This window comes from Lathamus discolor, chromosome 3 (genome assembly GCF_037157495.1).
Source record: "Lathamus discolor isolate bLatDis1 chromosome 3, bLatDis1.hap1, whole genome shotgun sequence".
NCBI lineage: Eukaryota > Metazoa > Chordata > Aves > Psittaciformes > Psittacidae > Lathamus > Lathamus discolor.
In genome coordinates, this window is record NC_088886.1 from 92,032,181 (window position 1) to 92,051,877 (window position 19,697).

At 35.4% G+C, this 19,697-nt stretch overlaps 1 protein-coding gene across 5 annotated transcripts; it reads left to right on the forward strand.

The window, feature by feature from the left end:
- The first annotated feature begins 7,029 nt into the window (after positions 1 to 7,029).
- Positions 7,030 to 18,809, forward strand: GCG (glucagon). 5 transcript variants are annotated; one of them, XM_065670567.1, is made up of 7 exons: positions 7,030 to 7,193; positions 10,115 to 11,829; positions 12,208 to 12,369; positions 13,173 to 13,226; positions 14,861 to 14,998; positions 17,141 to 17,284; positions 18,298 to 18,809. In XM_065670567.1, the coding sequence occupies exons 2-7, from the start codon at positions 11,732 to 11,734 to the stop codon at positions 18,320 to 18,322; spliced, it is 621 nt and encodes a 206-aa protein (XP_065526639.1). In that variant the 5' UTR covers positions 7,030 to 7,193; positions 10,115 to 11,731; the 3' UTR covers positions 18,323 to 18,809. The 5 variants fall into 5 exon arrangements, with proteins under 5 accessions (XP_065526639.1, XP_065526638.1, XP_065526642.1 ...); XM_065670566.1 differs by lacking the exon at positions 7,030 to 7,193 and adding an exon at positions 7,251 to 7,501; XM_065670570.1 differs by lacking the exon at positions 7,030 to 7,193 and having other exon boundaries at positions 8,483 to 11,623; positions 11,729 to 11,829.
- Positions 18,810 to 19,697: the final 888 nt, after the last annotated feature.

A 19,697-nucleotide genomic window follows, 5' to 3' on the forward strand; every position in this document is an offset into this window, starting at 1 on the left:
ATGTTTAAAAAATTCTGAGTTAACCTGCTGCGTAAGAACCGTGGTCTGTTTAAGACAGTAACTCATCTCTGCTATTAGCTGGTGAGAGTACAGAATAACCTGGAAAAGATTGTGGAGCAGCCTTCTCACAAAGCAAGCTGCTTCCTAACTGTCAGTCAGAGATTGGGTGCTGCTTCTTTGTGGAAAAGCAAGGGGTTTCATTTGACCCTCTTGACAAAAACATGGGGTTTAGCCAAAATCATTAAAATGTGGAAGTGATTTGCTATGTAACAGCTTCCTTCATTTTGTTAATGGCAATATCAAATCTAATTTTCCACACATGAGAACATTCCTCAGACACATCTTTATGTAAATGTAGTTGCCAAGCTGTTTGTAATGGTTAAATTATACTTTGATGGGAAGTCTTCAGAAAATACTCAATTAGTACAGGTTTTTTTGGAAATGCTGCCAATTACGTGATGTTAATGAGGTTTTTGTTGGTAATGTAATTAAAATTCAACTGCTATAACGGTTAAAGGAAAAAATTATAGCTCTAACAAACTTAACATTAAGCAAATATAACATGAAGTGGGGCTAATTAGATGTTGATTATATGGTCCTATGTGCATTTGCTGCACACAACAGTAGTCTCAGTAATGTGGTTATTTTACAAATAAGGAATATAATTCAGTTAAAATTACTGAGATTTAACTCTCAATTTCTTAAAATGCCACAGAAACCATTGCAAAAATGCAATACAAGAGAGAAAAATCAAGCTCTTATCACAGATGCCTAAGGTTTTAGATACCTGAATATGTCTAAAATGGGAGTCTCTAGCAATTTTCAAAAATGTATGATATCATCCTCCCATAAATTTCAATATATTCTCTTTAAATTTCTGCAGCTTTATTTCTATTTATACTTATGAAAATCCTATAAATTCTGGAAATTTGGTTAGATAAATTGGCCCTTTGTGGATACTACAACTAATAAAATTATGCAATGTTTTTTTCACACCCTGCCCACAGGTCTGTAGTCAGAAGCTTCTGGAAGTATTTGGAATGAGGCACATTTCAGGAAAATGTGTCAAATAAAATAACAGAAGGTACCTCTTTCCCAAGGGATGCATTAGCTGTTTCATTATTAATCTGCCCTTATGTCTGTTTGTTTCCTAAGGCAATCAGAGTACACATCTTCCAAACTGTGCAGCATTTACCTTGGCTTTGAGGAAGCAGTTGTGGAGATAAAGCATGAAAAAAATAAGTGCATCATGCTGCTGTCAGTTTTGCTTCATTTTTTTAAATGTTTTTAATTATTTGCCTTACACAGTGCTCTTGCCAAAGAATGGGAATACTTCTTCAGCAGAGTGTGACATTTACACTGACTTGCTGGAGCACTGTCTAACCTGAAAGCTTTATGATTGAGCAATCATGTATTTTGATGACCTGCAGGAAAATGTCCTAAGATACAGTGAGTGTCAAAAAAACCCAACCCTGTTAACAGGTAATGTTGCAGTCATTCATTAGAAATGGTGCAGAGCACTTCAAACCTACCACTGCAGTACCTTAGAATCACAGAATGGTCAGGGCTGGAGGGGAACTTTGTAGGTCATTCCATCTCCCTGCTCAAGCAGGGCCACCTACAGCCAGTAGCCTGGGATTATGTCCAGATGCTTTTTGGATATCTAAAAGGTTGGAGACTCCACAACCTCTCTGGGCCATCTATGCCCATGCTTGGTCACCCTCGTAGTAAAAAGTGCTTCCTCATGTTAGGACAGAACCTTCTGTGTTTCAGTTTGTGCCTCTTGCCTCTTGTTCTGTCTCTGGCACCACTGAAAAGAGTCTGGCTCCATCTTCTTTACACTGTCCCTTCAGATATTTACATTCAGTGATAAGATCCTCTCAAGCCTTTTCTTATCTAGAAAGAAAATTTTCTGTTCTGCACTGCTGTCCACAATCACCGCCCATGTTACAAGCATCACCATAAACTTTCACTGGACAGTTATTTGCCCCATTCCTTTTTAACCTAGCCTACTATATGGGCTCTTCTGTAACAGAGCTTAAACACAGTTCAAGGTAAAAAGGCTTGTCTTAAGAAAACAAGTTGAAGCTGACAAAAATATGTTTAAGGTTTAACCTTACATATGAATAAAATTTATATATATATACACTGCAGACATAGAATATGGCATGTAAGAGCCAACACTGGGACACAGCTTATTATGAAACTAAGAAATTACAGCCTTCATGACAAGATTTTCTAAGCTGATGAACAATATCCTCAAATTTTGCTTCCTACTGTCAAATATCTTAGAGGATCTGGTTTTCAGAAAATGCTGAGCACTTTCTGCTCCTATTTTCTCTTTCAAATGAGACTCTTACATTTCAGGTACCCCAAAGACAATGAAACTTAGTCTTCAAATATCTGTTGCATAAATAAGGTATACAAGGTTCTTAAAACAGGACATTGTTGTTCTGAATTTAGTAGACAGGCCCTAGATAAATAGCCACAGATCGAGTTCTTTACAAATCTCTTTCCACTATGAATCCTATTTAGCTTTTATAAAATAAAGCTAGAACTGCAAGGCAAAAACTGCTTTATTCCAGGAACCGAAGTGTACATAAATAGTAGAAAACCTAGGTTCAACTCCAAACCATTCATTCCCAAACACTTATTTTCATCATTTACTTCAGTCATGCTGTGCAAGTGGTGTATATCAGTGAACATGCAATCCTCATACCTCAAACGTGGAGCTACATGTTTTGCTTCACTCAGGATTACTGCAGCTGCAAAGAAGAAAAGGCCTAAAAACAGCATTAGTAGAAAAGCAAGTATAAGCCCAGCCAAGCCCAAGAATATGTTTAATGTTATACTCATTTTACTCAGATATCAAGTCAAATTCAGACTACATTCAATACTTTGCAGTTTGCCAGTCAGTTCCAATTACAAGGCACAGCTGTTTAGAACATTTTATAGAGTCATTTGAAGGCTCTATATTTAATCTGAATAATTCGTACTATTTGCTAGAGCATTTGGTATTACTTTCAATTATGAACATTGTCTTCTCAGAATGTAAGTAACTAGTACAGACTTAGCCAGCTCTTCTGCTTGCGCAAATTGATGCAGCTCCATTGACTTCAAATGGAGCAATTCCAATTTAGTGAGGAGACAGTGTGGGCTACAGCACAGTTACAATAGCTGTCTTTCCTGAGGTACAAACCCATCTGAATCCATGGCAGTAAGCATGGAGCTGCATGCTGTCATAAGACTTAGAGACCAGACCTAATCCTCCATTTCAGAAAGCCATTCTTGCTCTCCAAAGTGTAGCCATGGAGTTGTATACATACATATGCACACATTTGTGTGTGTAATGTATATGCACACATGTATGTATCTAACATTATGCATGTTTTATATATGTATGTGCTTACACATATGTTCTTCTTATATATGTTCTCAGAAGGAGAATGCAAGACTCTCTTGATTATCATGTAACAAGGATAGGAAAATAAAACGGGCTGCACAGCCCCTGAGCTTAACCCTGGTTGACAGGGTAAGGGAGAGAATGCTTTCTGTGCAATGTAATAAAGAAAAGGGTGTGGGCCTGTAGTCATACCCCAAGATACATCCTCCTTCTTCACATGTTCTTTAGATATGCAATTTATAATAACATAATACTATAATAATAACAACAAATATGAAGAAATACACAGAAAAATGTGGTTACTTTTTTGAAAGCATTTGCTGGGAATTTTTTTACTTTTTCAAAAGTCAGCAACTTCCTAATTCATTAAACTGTTCAAATCTTGACAATTTAAATTTTTAAAGTTATTTTTTTCTTGTACCAACAGTAAAAGAGTTGAGAGAAACAGCCCAGAAAATGATGATAGTCAGAGCCGCTAGCCAGTTATTACTAACACATTGGTCCTATTTTTCTGAAAATCCATGCCAACTGGTACTGTTACTGCTAGAGCATCAGGTTCAGTGTGCAACTGGTAAGAATTCTGCCCCTTATTGTACCTCTTCTGTAACTTTTCCCACAGATTTTTTTGTCCAGTGAGTGCAGTACACTGTCCTTAATAGCAGCCATTACCTGGTACTGAGACCATGGTGAGGAAACTTTGATCAACTCCAAATACAGTGAACTCAAGATAAAGATCTTTTAATGACTCCAAGTGAATCATGAAAAAGATTACGATGATACTTTCCTGAAGGCAGGTCAACTTTCAGGTTCTGTCTCTAATCTGACTCAGTTTAAGTACTGTCTCATATGTGAATTACAATACAGAGGAGAGTGAGGTTGCCTTTAAATTTTGTCAAAAGGTGCCATCTACCTATTTTATTTTACAGTCTGAAAAGAAAAAATAGTATGTATTCATATTTCATACACTAGTTACTATTTGCTGCTTCTTTTTGGTAGCTTTTGCTTGCTGTGCTCTTGAATGTATTGCTATATATTCAGTTGTGGCAACTGAAGGTTGCATTGTTCTTGATGGCAGTTCAGTTTTTTCATGTACTTTTTACTGTCTGTGTATCACTTGCAAAACAAGTAATCAGTCTCCTAGATTCTAGATGACCTGCTAGATAGTACAGCCTGTTTAACAGGTGCACTGAGCTGCTATGTCTCATATACTTTTTTTCTGAAATCAAGAATATAAAACAGAGATAAACAGAAAGAACTGCCTTTTTCTGGAGGGGATGATACTGTCTTACAGCCTGTGTTGCCTGTTTCAAAGCTACGTATCTTTAACTCAACAAGCAGAGAGATAATTGCAGCAATCCATTTCAACAAGTGTCTATGAGTCACCCTGGTCTAAAACAAGGTCTACACGGCCCTTTGATCACCATCTGCTGTTCCGTCGAGGTACTGCAGGGCTGGGCAGCCTGCCTTCTCCCGCAGAGCCGCCAAGCTCACCAACTTCACGGAGACAGTGCCTTCAAATACTTGGTGCTGCACTTATATTTAAACCTTGATTTTGCATCCCCTATATAATGCTCATAAAATTTAAATAGAAAGTAGACTAAAAAGTAATTCTGAGGCAAAAAACTACAAAGTATCTCAGTGAAATAGGCATCCCATGAAAACGAGTGGATTTTGGGTATGAGGTTGTTTCCAGGCTTACTTTGCCTCCTTTGGCACCATTTCTTACAAGTTACACAGTTGTCTGCCTAGAGAAGGTTAGTATATGGAAATGATAATTCTGGTCGTTTCAGAGAAAAAAATCTGAAAAGCCAAGTTTGATAAATACTTACAGAAGGTTGTTTAGCCTATGCCAGTCAATGACTGGGAATCCATTACTTTGAACAGATGTGAAAAATACAATTAAGAGCAGGAAGAAAGAGGACATAGGAATCAGACCATGTGGAAAAGAAGCAGTAATTAAAAAGAAAAGTAATAGAAAGGCAAAAGAAGGCTCTCAGAAGTGACTGAAGGTACAAACAGAAGGCAATGTTGAGAGGAACAGAAGCTGTGCTCTTAAGTTTTCAGCAGCAGTATTAGTAGACACTTGCATTATAGATAGAAATGACAAAAATGCACCATGAATCTCAGTAGATGGATTCAAGAGCAGAAAAAAAATTTATTACACTTACACAAGAAAAAAATATTTAAAAATTATTTTTTGGACTGTGTAGTCAGACAGTGTTTCCCTAAACAAATATTGTATTATTACAGAGAGGAATTTAGGATAGACCTATAAGAAGGGTCCAATAAATTTTGTTTGCCAGTCTACTACTAGGATTATTACATGTACAAGCTGCCTCAATTGCATCATATGGGCTATGCCAATCAGGCTGTGGTAAGCCAGCAGAAAATTCCCTCGCTGGCTTCATGGAGCAGTGTTAGGGGAAATAAAAGGGCTTGTTATAATATGCATGCGTTTTGCCACAGCTTAGACTATAGGCCACACCAGACCGGAGCACAGGCTGTCATTAACGTTCAGAGAGATGTTCACTGTGATTCCAGAACCTTTCCTCTACTGAGCAGGACTGAAGATGCAGTTCTTCATATTTTATCTGTCTCCTGGACTGCCTAGTACCTTACATATGTAGTAATAATATTTCAGGGTTTGTGCCCTTTTGCATTTTAAATGTATGAAAAAGTCTGTAAAGGAAAACCTCTCCAAGAATTTCTCAAAGGGGGGTATCTCACTTGTTGCTTCATAGACAGGATAAAAGACCCATATTTCTGACTGGCAGATTTTTTCATCTGCCAGGACCATTGATAAGCATTGTGTCAATCCCTCCTCCCTGTTGTCACCACATGACTAAACTGCTGCCCCACCACAGCTATGAAATTGCCCCTATGACTGAATGGTTTAGGACCCTGACAATAGTTGCATAGAACATACACAGCCACAAAGCTCAAATCTGTTTTGGTTTTTAGATATTTTTGTCCTTGTAGGGAATGGAGACTAGAGCAAAAGGCTTGTCTCGCATAAATCTGTAGTATGAAACTCAATTTATAATGAATGTTTGGCATCTCAAGTGGACATGAATTTTTATACAGTAGAATTTGCAAAGTTGGAATTTTACATCTAAGGGTAATCAGATTTTTGTTAGATTTGACCTGTGCCAGGCATTGCATAGTGGGTAGCCATCACTGCGGTACTTCACATCTCTTCATGCTTGTTATATTTGCATAAGATTACTTGAAGAATCATTCAAGGGCTTTGGGGGAGTTATGTTGGTTATTGTTAACTGTGCGTTAAATTTATAAACCTTGATTTAAAATTGATTTGAAAGTTGATGCTATTGATATCAACAGGACTGGGATTCTAAATGTTAAATATGTCAAATCAGAATTTGGAGAAATTGCTGCCTTAATTCCAGGCACCTTAAGCCTACTGTTTGTCATCCTAATGCCCTTCTGTTTGATATTTATTTCTTTGGACATAGCTACCTCACTCCTTTTGCAATCCATGTTAGCACTGATGTCATAAAGTAAGCAGAATGAATGTGTGAAATTGCTTGTAAAATTATCAAACAAAATGAATAGCAAATATGATGACTTTTTTTTTTTTTAAGTTGAATAAGGAAACTGTCAGCAATGATGCACTCTCATAATGCTTACTAGAGCTGAACAGTATATATATAAGTCTGTGCAAAAGAGGCAGCTAGGCAGATCTCGGGATCCTCAAGGCTTGCCATAGTTCCAGAAGAGAGAGTAGCAGCTCTTTCTGCAACTGCTACATATAACTTCAAAGTACAAAAAGGTAAGATTGATATGAACTACCAGTACAATCTGTTTGAGCAGGCTAAGTGCATTATCTGAATTGTATTGCCCAAAGTTTGCAAGAGAGGTGCAGGATCTTTCAGCAAACTGGTGTTTTCTTCTGTGGTTATCCTCATTGATGTTTGGAGTTAATGACATCATCATTTAAATCTTTTAATGTATTGAATTAGTTCAACAGAGACTGATCTAAAAAAAGAGAAATCTACTGTTTGGGTTGCTGAAGCAATTGAAGAAAGGAAGATTAACCGTAAGAACATGAAAGACATGCATTGTAGTAAGATTTTAAATGTGAGATATATAAATTATTGAGTTTTGTATTTTTATCTCCTTTAGCATCTTCTCTAGAAATGTTTAATGAATGTGAGTTTAAAAATATTCACTCCTTATATATACTGCCTAAATATGAATCAACAGGGACTAAATTGTCAAAATGCAAACAAATTAAGTGGGTTTTTATAGTCACCGATTTAAAACTGTCCAAGATAGATTGTCACTCTATCACCCTACAGAATGCCACTCCACTGCCCTGCTTTTAGATTAGTTTGTCTCAAAGCAACTATTATTTTCATATCACTGCAAAATCTGAAAGGAAAATTTTATAACACAAAAGTAAAAATTAAAGCCTTTCAGTAGTTGCTGTGATTACTTTACAAAGTTTAATTAAGTCTTCCATCTTACTATGGAACTCCTTAGACTAGAACCATTATATTTTATAGAAGCTTCCATGAGGCATTATAGCATGCTTAAGTAAATTAGATGTAAAATACATCTAGCTGAAAAAAGTGATTTCTTTATAATTAGAAATCATTGCTATTTGCAGACAGTTTCATGTTGATAGGAATTTATTTTATTAGCAGTATCTACTGGTGACCTAAATAATGTAAAGCAAATAAAATCTTTCTTGTGATCAGGAAGTGACTGATTAGCTAAAATAAACTAAACAAATATTATTTTGCTGATCGTCTTTTTCTCTACAAAGCATGTTTGTGTTCCTCAGAATAAAATAACAATTTCTTCTTTAAATACTGTAGCTTCTTTAACTTGTCAATAAAATGCTGTTACTGGTTTGGGTTACCAATAGCAAGTACTAAACACTGAAGAAAATAAACGGATTCTTAATTTTTAAAATAACATATTTAACAGAAGTTTAATACCTTTTGAAAATGCTTATTTTATTAATAAGGATTCTCTTTCTTGAAACTGTATTACTTTAAAAAAAAAAGTATTTATACAACTTTCTTTTTAGTAATCTCCCCAGATTTTGGTTTTGAAAAATTTACAAAGAAGCTGAACATGCACTTAATTTTAAACATATTTTTAAATCATAAAGTAGCCAGTGGGATTGTTCACACCTGAAAGCTGTATGGGCCTGAGGCATAATGGTATATTGAAATCACTAAAGATCTGTTTACTGATCAGAGTGGGCTTTGAATTTGGTTTATTATAAATTTCTTACAAAATAATAGCTTTGGTATCTGGTATTACTATAAGGAGGCTGGATTAATGACTAGACTTTTCCTTTCATTTCCCCTCAGTGACTTAGGTTTATGTCTAATCTGTATCATGGTTTAACAAAGTTACAGGCAGCTGTAAACTGGTTTTATTTAGTGTTTTAGGTTAAGTAAATTATACCAAACTGCTAACATACTGTTAATCAGGGCAAATGCACTTATTTATGGTGCAATAACCAAACCTTATTTGGTGTCTGAATTAATTCACTGGCAGACATATCAGCTAGCATGGGGGTCACTACATTACAATCAAACCATTTTTATAATCACAGCAGTGTCATCACCCAAAGAACAGAGAGAGCTTTTGTTCCATTGTTGGAAGCCTATGAAACGTGAAATTATGCATTCTTTGGGACAGACATTGGATGTCAGTGTTGCACCACCAAATTACAGCTCCAGATGAAACAGTGTTCGATACTACAGTTAGGGATATAATAGGACTAACTAAATGGCCACTACAGTATTTTTTGGTACTGCAGCAAGATATATGCAAGTGTAGGAATAAAATTTCATATATCAAGACATTACAGAAGGCAGAAAAGAGTCTCCATACACACTGATGAAAAAATGAGCAACACTGGCAGTGGCTGCTGGTGGAGAGAAGGAAATTCATTCCATTGCTTACTAGTACAATAAACAAATGAAAAAAAAAATTACATTCATTGATTTATTTTCCTTGTTTTAAGATTTGATTAATATTTTGATTGCTTTAAGTATTTTGATACTGCCACTGAGTTATTCTAGTAAAACATATATATTATGCATTAAGATTCCTTTAAATGTTAGGCCTACCAGAGTACCAGAAGCAATGCATTCTTCCTAACCATTGGGAAAATATCTGCCAACAGTCAAGCTTCGCAGCTCCAACTGTAAGTTATTTTAGAATAGAGAGAAGAAACAGATTTCTTGAGAACCTGCTCTGAAGCTGGGCAGACTACTGGGGCAGTAAGGTTTTTGATGCAGAAGTTTATTTTTCCAGTGATGTTCATCTATGGCCACCTCTATCCTACCCCCCCCCCACACACACACACACACACACACTTTCACTGCTCAGTGCAGTCAACTCTAAAGTTAAAGACAAAGTAATCTGAAGTAATCTGCACCTTCCCTACACATCATTCCTTCATAACTTTCTTATAGCTTCCTCCAGGCCACAGGGTATTTAAATTCAGCCTATTGTGACAAGTTAAAATAGAGAACAGGTATGTTTTTACTCAGACTGCCTTATTTTATACATCATTGAATTTCAATCAATAACTCCTCCAGTGGAGCTGGAGGGGTTCAGCAGAGATTACATTTAGGGGGAGGGTGCTTTTTGATTGGGTCTTACTTTGCCATCTACCGCTTTGCTTCAATGCACTCATGTTTTCTATCTCCCTTTGTTTTTCAGACTGTACTATAAAATTCCATAGGAAAGTGTCATGGATGGCAGAAGGGCTCTTTCAAATACACAAGTATCAGGCCAAGTACATGATGAAATTATTTCTAGTGACATTTTGCGGATGTGAATTCACTGCAACTTCTGTTGCTTTACAGCTGATTAATATTGTGATCCATACTGCTTTTACAGTTAGAATGAATATTTACTATTCATCACTCAATGAATGTACATTTGCCATTGAATGAATGGCATATTCAACCTCTTTGTCAAGGTCAAAAGTACCTACCCAAATTTTAAATTCACTTTTCTGTACATTCATTCCATAAATTTAAGTGATCCAAAATAATTAAGAATTAACAACCTATACCAGTGGATTTTGTAAGTAGATTTCCTCTCATTTCCTGTTTATTTAAAGCATTTTTGAGTCTATCAGTCATTAGCTGCTCACAATCCCTTTTTCACAGCGTTTCTTGACCCTAAAATGAATAGCATTTCTTTTTTCAACAGTTTTTCCTATAGGGAATCATGTGCCAACAGACTAATAATACTACATTAAATAATGAAAATGGTAGGATACATAATTAGGGGATTAGACAATGCCTTATTGGTGACTATTCACTAAAATCTATAACCATACTACTTGAACGAATAAACGAATCACTAATGCAAGTAAGGGGTAACAGCTTGGCTGTGGATCACCAAAGCATTTGTACAGACTGTAATACACTAGTTTACTATGAATAATCTCACATTAAAGTCAGTGAAACTAGTCAAGTTATTACAGTGCACATGTTGAAAACACATATAATAATGTAGCCATTTTTCTTACATGGTTGAAGCCAACAGAATGACTTGAAACAGTAAGAATTGCATCTGGGATACAATATTTTCTGGTATGATTTATGACCAATAATACGAAGTATACACCCCATATCTTTTATATCCTATGTAGCCCCATAATGGAAGCCCTTAGGCTGACATAAAAGTATTATGTCAATAGTGCAAGCAAAACTTGACATAGCATGTAATTAATTGAACACAAGCCAGTGCATGGCTTGGTAGTTTGTTTTTTAATAAGAAATCAAACTTATCAATAAGTCATTATTAAGTTTAGAGGCCTACTACTGCAATTTTTGTTATTTCAAAACAAACTTTTAAAAGGAGAGTGGAGGGCCAGAAGAATGCAGAGCAGCTAATGTGACAGTATTCTTGACAAAGACTTGCTTTGTTTTTTCTCTAGTGAATGGGCTGGAAAAAAATAAAACTAATGCAAATACCCTAGTTTTGAAAAAAAAAACCCAATAATATTGAAAGAGATTTAATGTTTGCAATCAGCAGAACAAAGGAGATACAGATCTTTATCCTCATATTGCAAAAGTGAGGATACAATTGCTCTAAGCTCACCTTGCAGTCTAGAATACAGACTAGAACAGAGACTATCTTTTGAATGCCTACCCAAGGCAATGCAGTCTCCATCCGCTGGGCATAGGCCCCATCCTCACAGGGTCTCAAATATCTGTAAGTTTAGACCAGCATTAAAGATGTCTCTTTTCAATGTAATTTATTCAGACAGATGTAAAGATGATTATGTTTTCCTTTGTTGCCTTATTTCTGTTTTGACAGGCAATGAAAATGAAAAGCATTTATTTTGTTGCTGGGCTTCTTTTAATGATAGTTCAAGGCAGCTGGCAAAATCCTCTTCAGGATACAGAGGAGAAATCAAGGTAAATTCTTTACATCAAACTCCTAGAAACACTTGGCCTGAACTTTGTTTTCTTATAGTTTTAAGTAAAATATACTATGACCTAAAGATATTTTTTTATACTATTACACAATACTTAAACGACCAGGTTTTAATATTGCAAAGCATTTCACAGAAGTTTTGGTATTACAAACAATAGCTGCCTTAGTTATCCAAGGCGATCTTTTCGTTGTGCAGTATCAAATCTGCTATCTTAATTCATTTTGCTAGTCAGCTAGTGATCAGTATGTAACTTGCTTTCAGTTTGTGAAAGTTTAAAATAGAATTCTTAAGAGAAGTCAACACACCTGTAGAATGTACTATAACCATTGCCAACTAACAATTACTAAACTTTTCACAGATCACTCAAAGCTTCCCAGTCTGAACCATTAGATGAATCTAGACAGCCGAATGAAGTGAAACGTCACTCACAAGGCACATTCACCAGTGATTACAGCAAGTACTTGGACACTAGACGAGCTCAGGACTTTGTGCAATGGTTAATGAGCACTAAAAGAAATGGGTAAGCATTTTGGTCACATTGCTATAGAAGTCCATATACAGACACAGCTAAAAATCTAGCTGAATTCAATTTCTTGATTTTAACTTCCCATCACATACCACATATAATCCTCAAATAGTACTTAAGGAAAATTTATATATAATTTTAACATAGTATTAGAAATAGGGAATATGTGCAAAATCATCAAAAGGACTTGGATAAGCTGAGTGAATTTTACCTGATACACCATCTAAAAAGACTATCTCAGCCTATTTGGGACAGACTGTTTCAGTGAATTAAGTTTAATAGGAATAAGATATGTAAATATCATGCAAAGGTCTGGGCCATTAGGCCTTAATAAAACTTTCCTATCTATGGATTCCCTAATCCTGGAGTTTCGCTGTGAAAAGGAAACTAAGGTTTAGGTTTAAGTTGACCACTGGATACTTTGCCACAAGTATACTGTTAAGGCATGAGTTAGTATGTTTTTAAAATACTCTTTGATTAAACACAAGCTACCAAACAAAATAATGTAAAAACATGTAAGTCTATGCCCTCTGTTCTAGAGATCTGCCCAAAGAATTAACAAATCTATGACATTAATGCTTTTAAATCTCTGAGGGAGTCTTTAAAGTATAAAGTAACAATTTCTAGATACTGTACTAATTTAAATTCATAAGCCTGAAATTATTTATAATATTCCTCTATCAGTCATGGTAATTTATCATAATATTTAAATGATAACCAATAAAATCTCATCAGCTTATGCATGCTCTGCAATGTATTGGTAATAATGATCTAATGATTGTGGAATTCCACTACAGGCAACAAGGCCAGGAGGCCAAAGAAAATGACAAATTCCTGGACCAACTCTCAAGGTATTCTAGTTGCCACAACTTGTTACTGAAATAGATTCTGAGATAATTTTCTGTTAAACAAGAAAGAAAACAACTAGTATTATTAACAATGTTACCACAATCTAAGAAATACCTATCAAAAGATAGCATCTGACACCTGCTTTTTAAAAAGAAAGAGGAAATGTCTATTTGTTATTTATTCCTGTACCTGTGTTCTATAGTTACTTGCAGTGGCTTCGAGGAATACAACACAATGAGAACAGATTTCAGAAAAGGACATTTCAAGTAATAAAAGTGATTTGAGAATAACCTAAAGAGAAAAACTTGGTACAGGAAAGGTGGAAGGAAGAAAAAAAAAAAAAAAAAAAAAAAAAAGCCCCCCCCCCCCCCCCCCAAAGTCTGTTGAGGAAAAGGAAACAGGTGAGAAAATTACTGAAAGGAAAATGGCCAGGTACCAATTTGCTGGCGCTGATAAAACATGCTCAGCCCTAAGCATTCAGTCCCATGTTATGTAAACTGCTTATTACATGAAAGGAGAACGTAGGACCTGCTGGAGGCCAGAATTTTGTTTCTTGACAATGTTTTCGGGAGAAGGTTGTGGGAACTGGAAATCTGAAACAAGTAAGACAGAAACCTCACGGTTTTGCTAACCAGATTGAAACGCCTGTATTAATTCTTCCTTTTGTCAGAAATTCCAAAGACCATAGTCTGGATCACAAAGATAATTCCGTTCACAACACTGTCAGTATCAGTAACAAATCTGTAATAATGTTTCAGCTTCAATTGAACAGCATATCTCAACAAAATTAATGTTTCATTTAAAATGCTCCAAACAACTCTAGTTAACATGCTGATAAAAAGTGCAGATGGTACTAAATTAGGAGGAATGGTGAAATCCCAAGAAGAAAAATAATAGAAAGATCTAGAGGCCCTGAAAATTGGATAGAAATTAGCAAATTCTGAAATTGAAATGTTAGGGAACGTACTTGTGGAAAATATTCCATTATATATCTACTTCTAAGTTGAGCTTGTTCTCCTAAGGGCCAGTGTGACATAATTTGTGCTATGCCAGAGAAAGAAGCACAATGTGGTGTAGGAAAGGCAAAACCAATTGTCTTTCTCTATTATGCTGAAGGTGATCAGGCTTGACATTATTCCAAGATTACCACTTGGCCGGATTGATGATTAAAAGGGTGTTCACAAAACATTCAAAATGTAAGTTCAATAGGAATTATGTCTCAACAGACTGGCTAAGAAATAATGAAGATAAGGTAGGAGTGGCTTAATGAAAATTTTTAGGTTAACACAGATAACAAAAAGTATGTCTGTATAATACAATACAGATTGTTGATCATAGCTAATTAATCTAGCAGATGATCATTACAATGCAGCTATAATTGCTTTCAGTACCTGATTTGATTTGTTCAGAACTAGTTCAGGCATCTCTGCACAAAACTATTGCACAGCACAAGCAATGCTCTCAGAACTGTAATATTACCAAGTAAAAATAATAAGTAATTTGAGAAGAAAAAAAAAAAAACCCTCTCACTAATAAGAAATACTAGTCTGGTGGGTGAGAAATATAAATCAATAAAGGTTAAAAGAAAAACTAAGTCCTTATGCAGCCTGCTCCTACAGTATTGCTCTTCTTTCAGCAATGCAATCTCCAAGCGTCATGCTGAATATGAGAGACATGCTGAAGGCACCTATACCAGTGATATCACCTCTTATTTGGAAGGTCAAGCTGCCAAAGAGTTCATTGCTTGGTTAGTGAATGGACGAGGAAGAAGAGAGTAAGAATCCATTCCTATTACTAAATTTTGCTTTGCTTAGGGGGTCAGAAATCAAGTCTGATGAAACCTTGATGTATTTTTGATCATTCTTGCTGTACTTGCATGTTCTTCTTTTGTAAAAGAAGATATTCTGTGGGTGTTAGGCTACCACTTTACATTATTAAGTTTCAATACGGATTAAAACAACCTGTTCATTATGCTGTTACAGTCTAAAAGGAAGTTATATTGAAGGTCAACATATCTAAAACTAAACCTCTAACTTCCTCTACCTACCACCTTTGCCCCTTCACATAACGTTGCTTAGAGTTTTCATCTATCACTGAGTTGATTCAAGTCAGCATCAGCTTAAATTACTTTCTCTTCTTTTCCCTTTCACAGTCCATCTTTTCCCCTGTAGTATTTCCATGATGAAATTTTTACAATGTCATCAGCTACATTCCCAGCAGTAACTGATGACTTTTTTCCTCTCCCCATGCCACACAGTCTCCCCAAGTTGCTGCTGCAAAAATAACTGAAACTTCCTACAACTATGAATTATTTTCTTTTTTAAGACACCTCTACTTCTTCTGCTATAGTTCAGAGCTTCCTGGGTGCAGTGCTCCACAGTTTTGACCTACCCGTGTCTCTGGTTTCTTTCATTAATATCTTATTCTTCACATACTCACTGCAGATTGCTCAAGCCTATTCACTTCATGTACTCATGGCTTTACACCTTTTTTCATGATAGTCTTACACTTAAAATGTCATGGTCTTCAATCTCATCTGTCTCCAGCTCTCCATTTTTGGAGCTACACCATGCACATGACACTCCCCACTTTTTACCTGGTCCATACTTATTTGTGCCTTTAGACTGTAAGCTCTTCGGGGCAAGGATTTCAGTTCATCCTTTGATTATATATTCTACCAGCTGTAAAGTACTATGTAAGTCTCTTGCATTATATAAAAATAATAATAATAACAATAAAATACAACCTGTAAGACAAGACTGTGTGTTGTAGTCAAGGAAAACTAAATAGGTAGAAGTAACTTTTGTAAATAATGATGATTTCCTGAAAACACAGAGTTAAATAAATGAGGTCAGCTGTCAGCTATATATAGAGAGAATGGAAAGGCTGGTGCCACTTCATAGTGATGTTGAGATTTGCAGTTCTTTTTCTGTCATGTTTTATTTTCATAAGCAGAAATAGGGTATTTCAGTATCCGTGAGACAGAAATACAACCTAGCTGTGATGAACTGCACTCAGAAACCTAGACAGACAATTAAATGTAGATCATCCTTCTGCTTTCCAATACTTAGTATTATTTGTGGTCAAACTTGTATACAGCCTTCCCTGAAATCATTGCATGAAAAGAACCAGTCTGCCTGTCATTGGTTCCAGAGCACAGTGTGCTTCAGCATCAGCACACCTTAATGGAACCCATTAAAATATTTGTATATTTAATGGGATGAAACAAGAGAGGAAAGTTTCTAAATCAGGTTCTTGGCATAATGGTTTTCCAGTGGTCAAAAAAGGATAGGGCGAGAATAAGGATCTGACTCCAAATATAAAATGCTTTTGTACAGCATATAGATTTTATACGGGTGTTGTAACTGGGTTATTTTAACCCCCCAAAAAAGTTGCTGTTCTTAATATCTTAACACTTATGCAGTATAATTTTAAGTATATAACTAGGACTAGAGCACAATTAAAACAGAAAAAAAATGGAAAAAAAGTCTGAAAAGATGACTATAATGCTTTAGTAGTGATATTTCTTAAATAATGATTCTTAGTAAATATACTGTGAATTTTATTGATGCTTACTCTGCTTGGCATAGGCATTTCAGACGCATACGTTTTTGCATATGCATTTCAGACATACATTTTTGCATGTATGGCTTTGCAAGAGAGGAATTTAGACTCACCTGAAGTCTTCATATGGTAAAGGGAGACCTCCATGCTTTATTCTATTATGAAAATAATGCCTCAAAAGATGTTCTAATATACATCGTTCTATCTGCACTGAGCCATAACATCAGGCTCAACCCGTAACTCCTTAAAATCAGTGGAAATGAGCAGTGTATTAGAATCCTGTCATAAGGTCCTTTTAAACAGTTTCTTTATTTCAATATGCAAATTGTTTGCTAATTTCTTCCCTTTGTAGTTTCCCAGAAAAAGCTCTTGTGGCTGAAGAAATGGGCCGAAGACATGCAGACGGCACTTTCACAAGTGATATCAACAAAGTCCTTGATGACATGGCTGCTAAAGAATTCCTAAAATGGCTGATTAATACAAAAGTTACCCAAAGGTGCCTAAATTTTGATTGTTATTCATAATATATTGTGAGTTTAAATGTATTTGTCACACATAAAGTACTGCTAATTTTTCTCTAAACTATTGACATATCTAGCTGTGTTACAAACTTTATTACAGACAGTGCTTAACAAGGATAAGACACAGAACTCATTCCAAATATAATTTGCATTTTCCATTTCCATTATAATAATTTCCTGTGTAACTTGAGGGGAGGTTTGCCACTGAATGTTACCAGAAGTAAGGTCATATTAAATTACTGAAAAACAAAACTATCCTTTGCATGGGTATTATGAAATCAAGGAATATTTATGGGTAAAATTACACCAAATTGATTATTTTTTAACGACTCTGATATAAAACTTTGGCTTAAATTGTGGATCGTCAATGGGGTACTGTAATCTGAGCTCCTGATAGATAACTAATTAAGAAACCTGCTTTAGTGTGCCTGTGTATAGGCAAATGCTCTTACCAAAGCAACATTTTCTATGTGAGGTCTGTGAACAGTTTAATATTTAAGAATTATTTGTTAACATTAACAAAGCATTTCAAATATAATGTAATGCCAACTTAAGGCACATATGAGTGCCCAGATCTTTTAAAATATTGGATATCCATTCTGTAAAAATTAATTACTTTTCATATTTGGACTACTACTGAAGCACCCAAAACAGTTAGTTGATCTTGGAAATCTGAAATAACCAATACTGTATCAAAAAAACCCATTTAGAAACTATAGTTAAAATACACATCTTATTAATATTTTTATACTTGTTTGTGTGTGCTTATAGATCAGCACTGAAATAAACTACAAAAAAAATATATTAGAAACTATCCAAAAGCTTTTCCTTTAGGAATTTTTTTTCAGTCTGTTATTACAGAGAGGCATTGAGGGGTCTGTGCAGCTAACATCTGCTAACTCTTAAACAGAAAAAATATGTTCCACACATATTTCATAAATCTTTGGTGGTTTATAATATGTCCTAATTGCTGCTGCTTTTTTTCCAGGGACCTTTTGGGAGAATACCAGTAAAAATGCAGAATAAAAATGGGATAAATGAAGATCTTCATTGCATCAACTGCCAGTTATTAAGAGATTCTGAAATCTGTATACTGTCATTTGCATTTGGTGTAACAAAACTATGTCACCTTGCATGCCAGGAAATAATTGTACTATAGTTTAGTGTTGCCAAAGGTTTATATATGGAAAACCTACTGTCTAAGGGATGAGTATCTTAACAACTTTAAATGAAAGTTCCATATCTTTATATTTTCCATTTATTAGGACTGAAGTAACTCCATTTATATTTAATGATAAAATTATTTTTCTAAAAAGTGGACTTCTACACACAAAGGATTCAATCATAAACTGTATGTGTTATTTGTAAGGGGCTGGCAGTTACAAATGCCTGAGAAGTGAATATCCCTCTTAAAACCTTTGTTATAAAAAGGCTAAGCTTTAAGGATATTAAATGATAGCCTTAAATAAATTTTTTCAAGCTTCTTTTCTGTTGACTTTTCATGCGTATTTCCCTTATGTCTCTTTGCACTCCGTTTCATTTTGCTCTAATATTTTAGCGTCACCGAGATCTTGGAAGTGGTTTGTTTGGTATGATAAAACAAACTCAGCATTTTGTTTTGTCACATTATAATGATTCTCAGAAAAGAGCTGTGTGAATCTTGAATTACCTTTAGCTAAGAAAGAAATAAGATGAAGCTAGAGGGGGAAACAAGTCAGCCCAGACAAGTATTCTTCACTAGCATAAATTCTGGCTTCTCAGCAAAATGAGGAGGACAGCTTTGACTTTAATAGTAGTAGAAACTGCCATATAATTTCTTCAAATTTCATAAGATTGCCAAGTAATGCCAACTCAAATGGCTCTGGGGTCACTTTAATCTGTATTGTATTCTTTTCTTCCTTCTTCCTCTGAGAACTGCTTTGTCCACCATGTACTGTGTTCAGCAACACTGTACAGTAACTTACAAGCACAACATTCCTGTAGCCTGAGCCTTCTTATCATGGTGACAGAACATTTGGCTTGCACACCTCAGTGTTTCTAGCAATCCAAACTATTATACTCCCAGCTGGTGAGGGCATGGTTTTGTAGGTATATGATAGTAGCTGCAGCTCCCAAATAGCCATGGGTGCTGTTACGCACCTCTTCTTATAACAACCCAAACATCCTTTTCTCCCCCTTGCCAGAACAGCATTATGCCAGGTGTCTATATTAAAAGGTCCTAAAGAGCAAATGGTTTAAGTGAAAGCAATGGGTTTAGCAAGTACCTAGTAGAAGCTGATGTGAAGCAGGAGTGCCATTGAATAAGAATTAGCACCTGTGTCCATTTGTATTTTAAAGGCATCTGAAACTTTCACCAAGGTCTAGAATTTCTGGACAAATAAGGTAAGA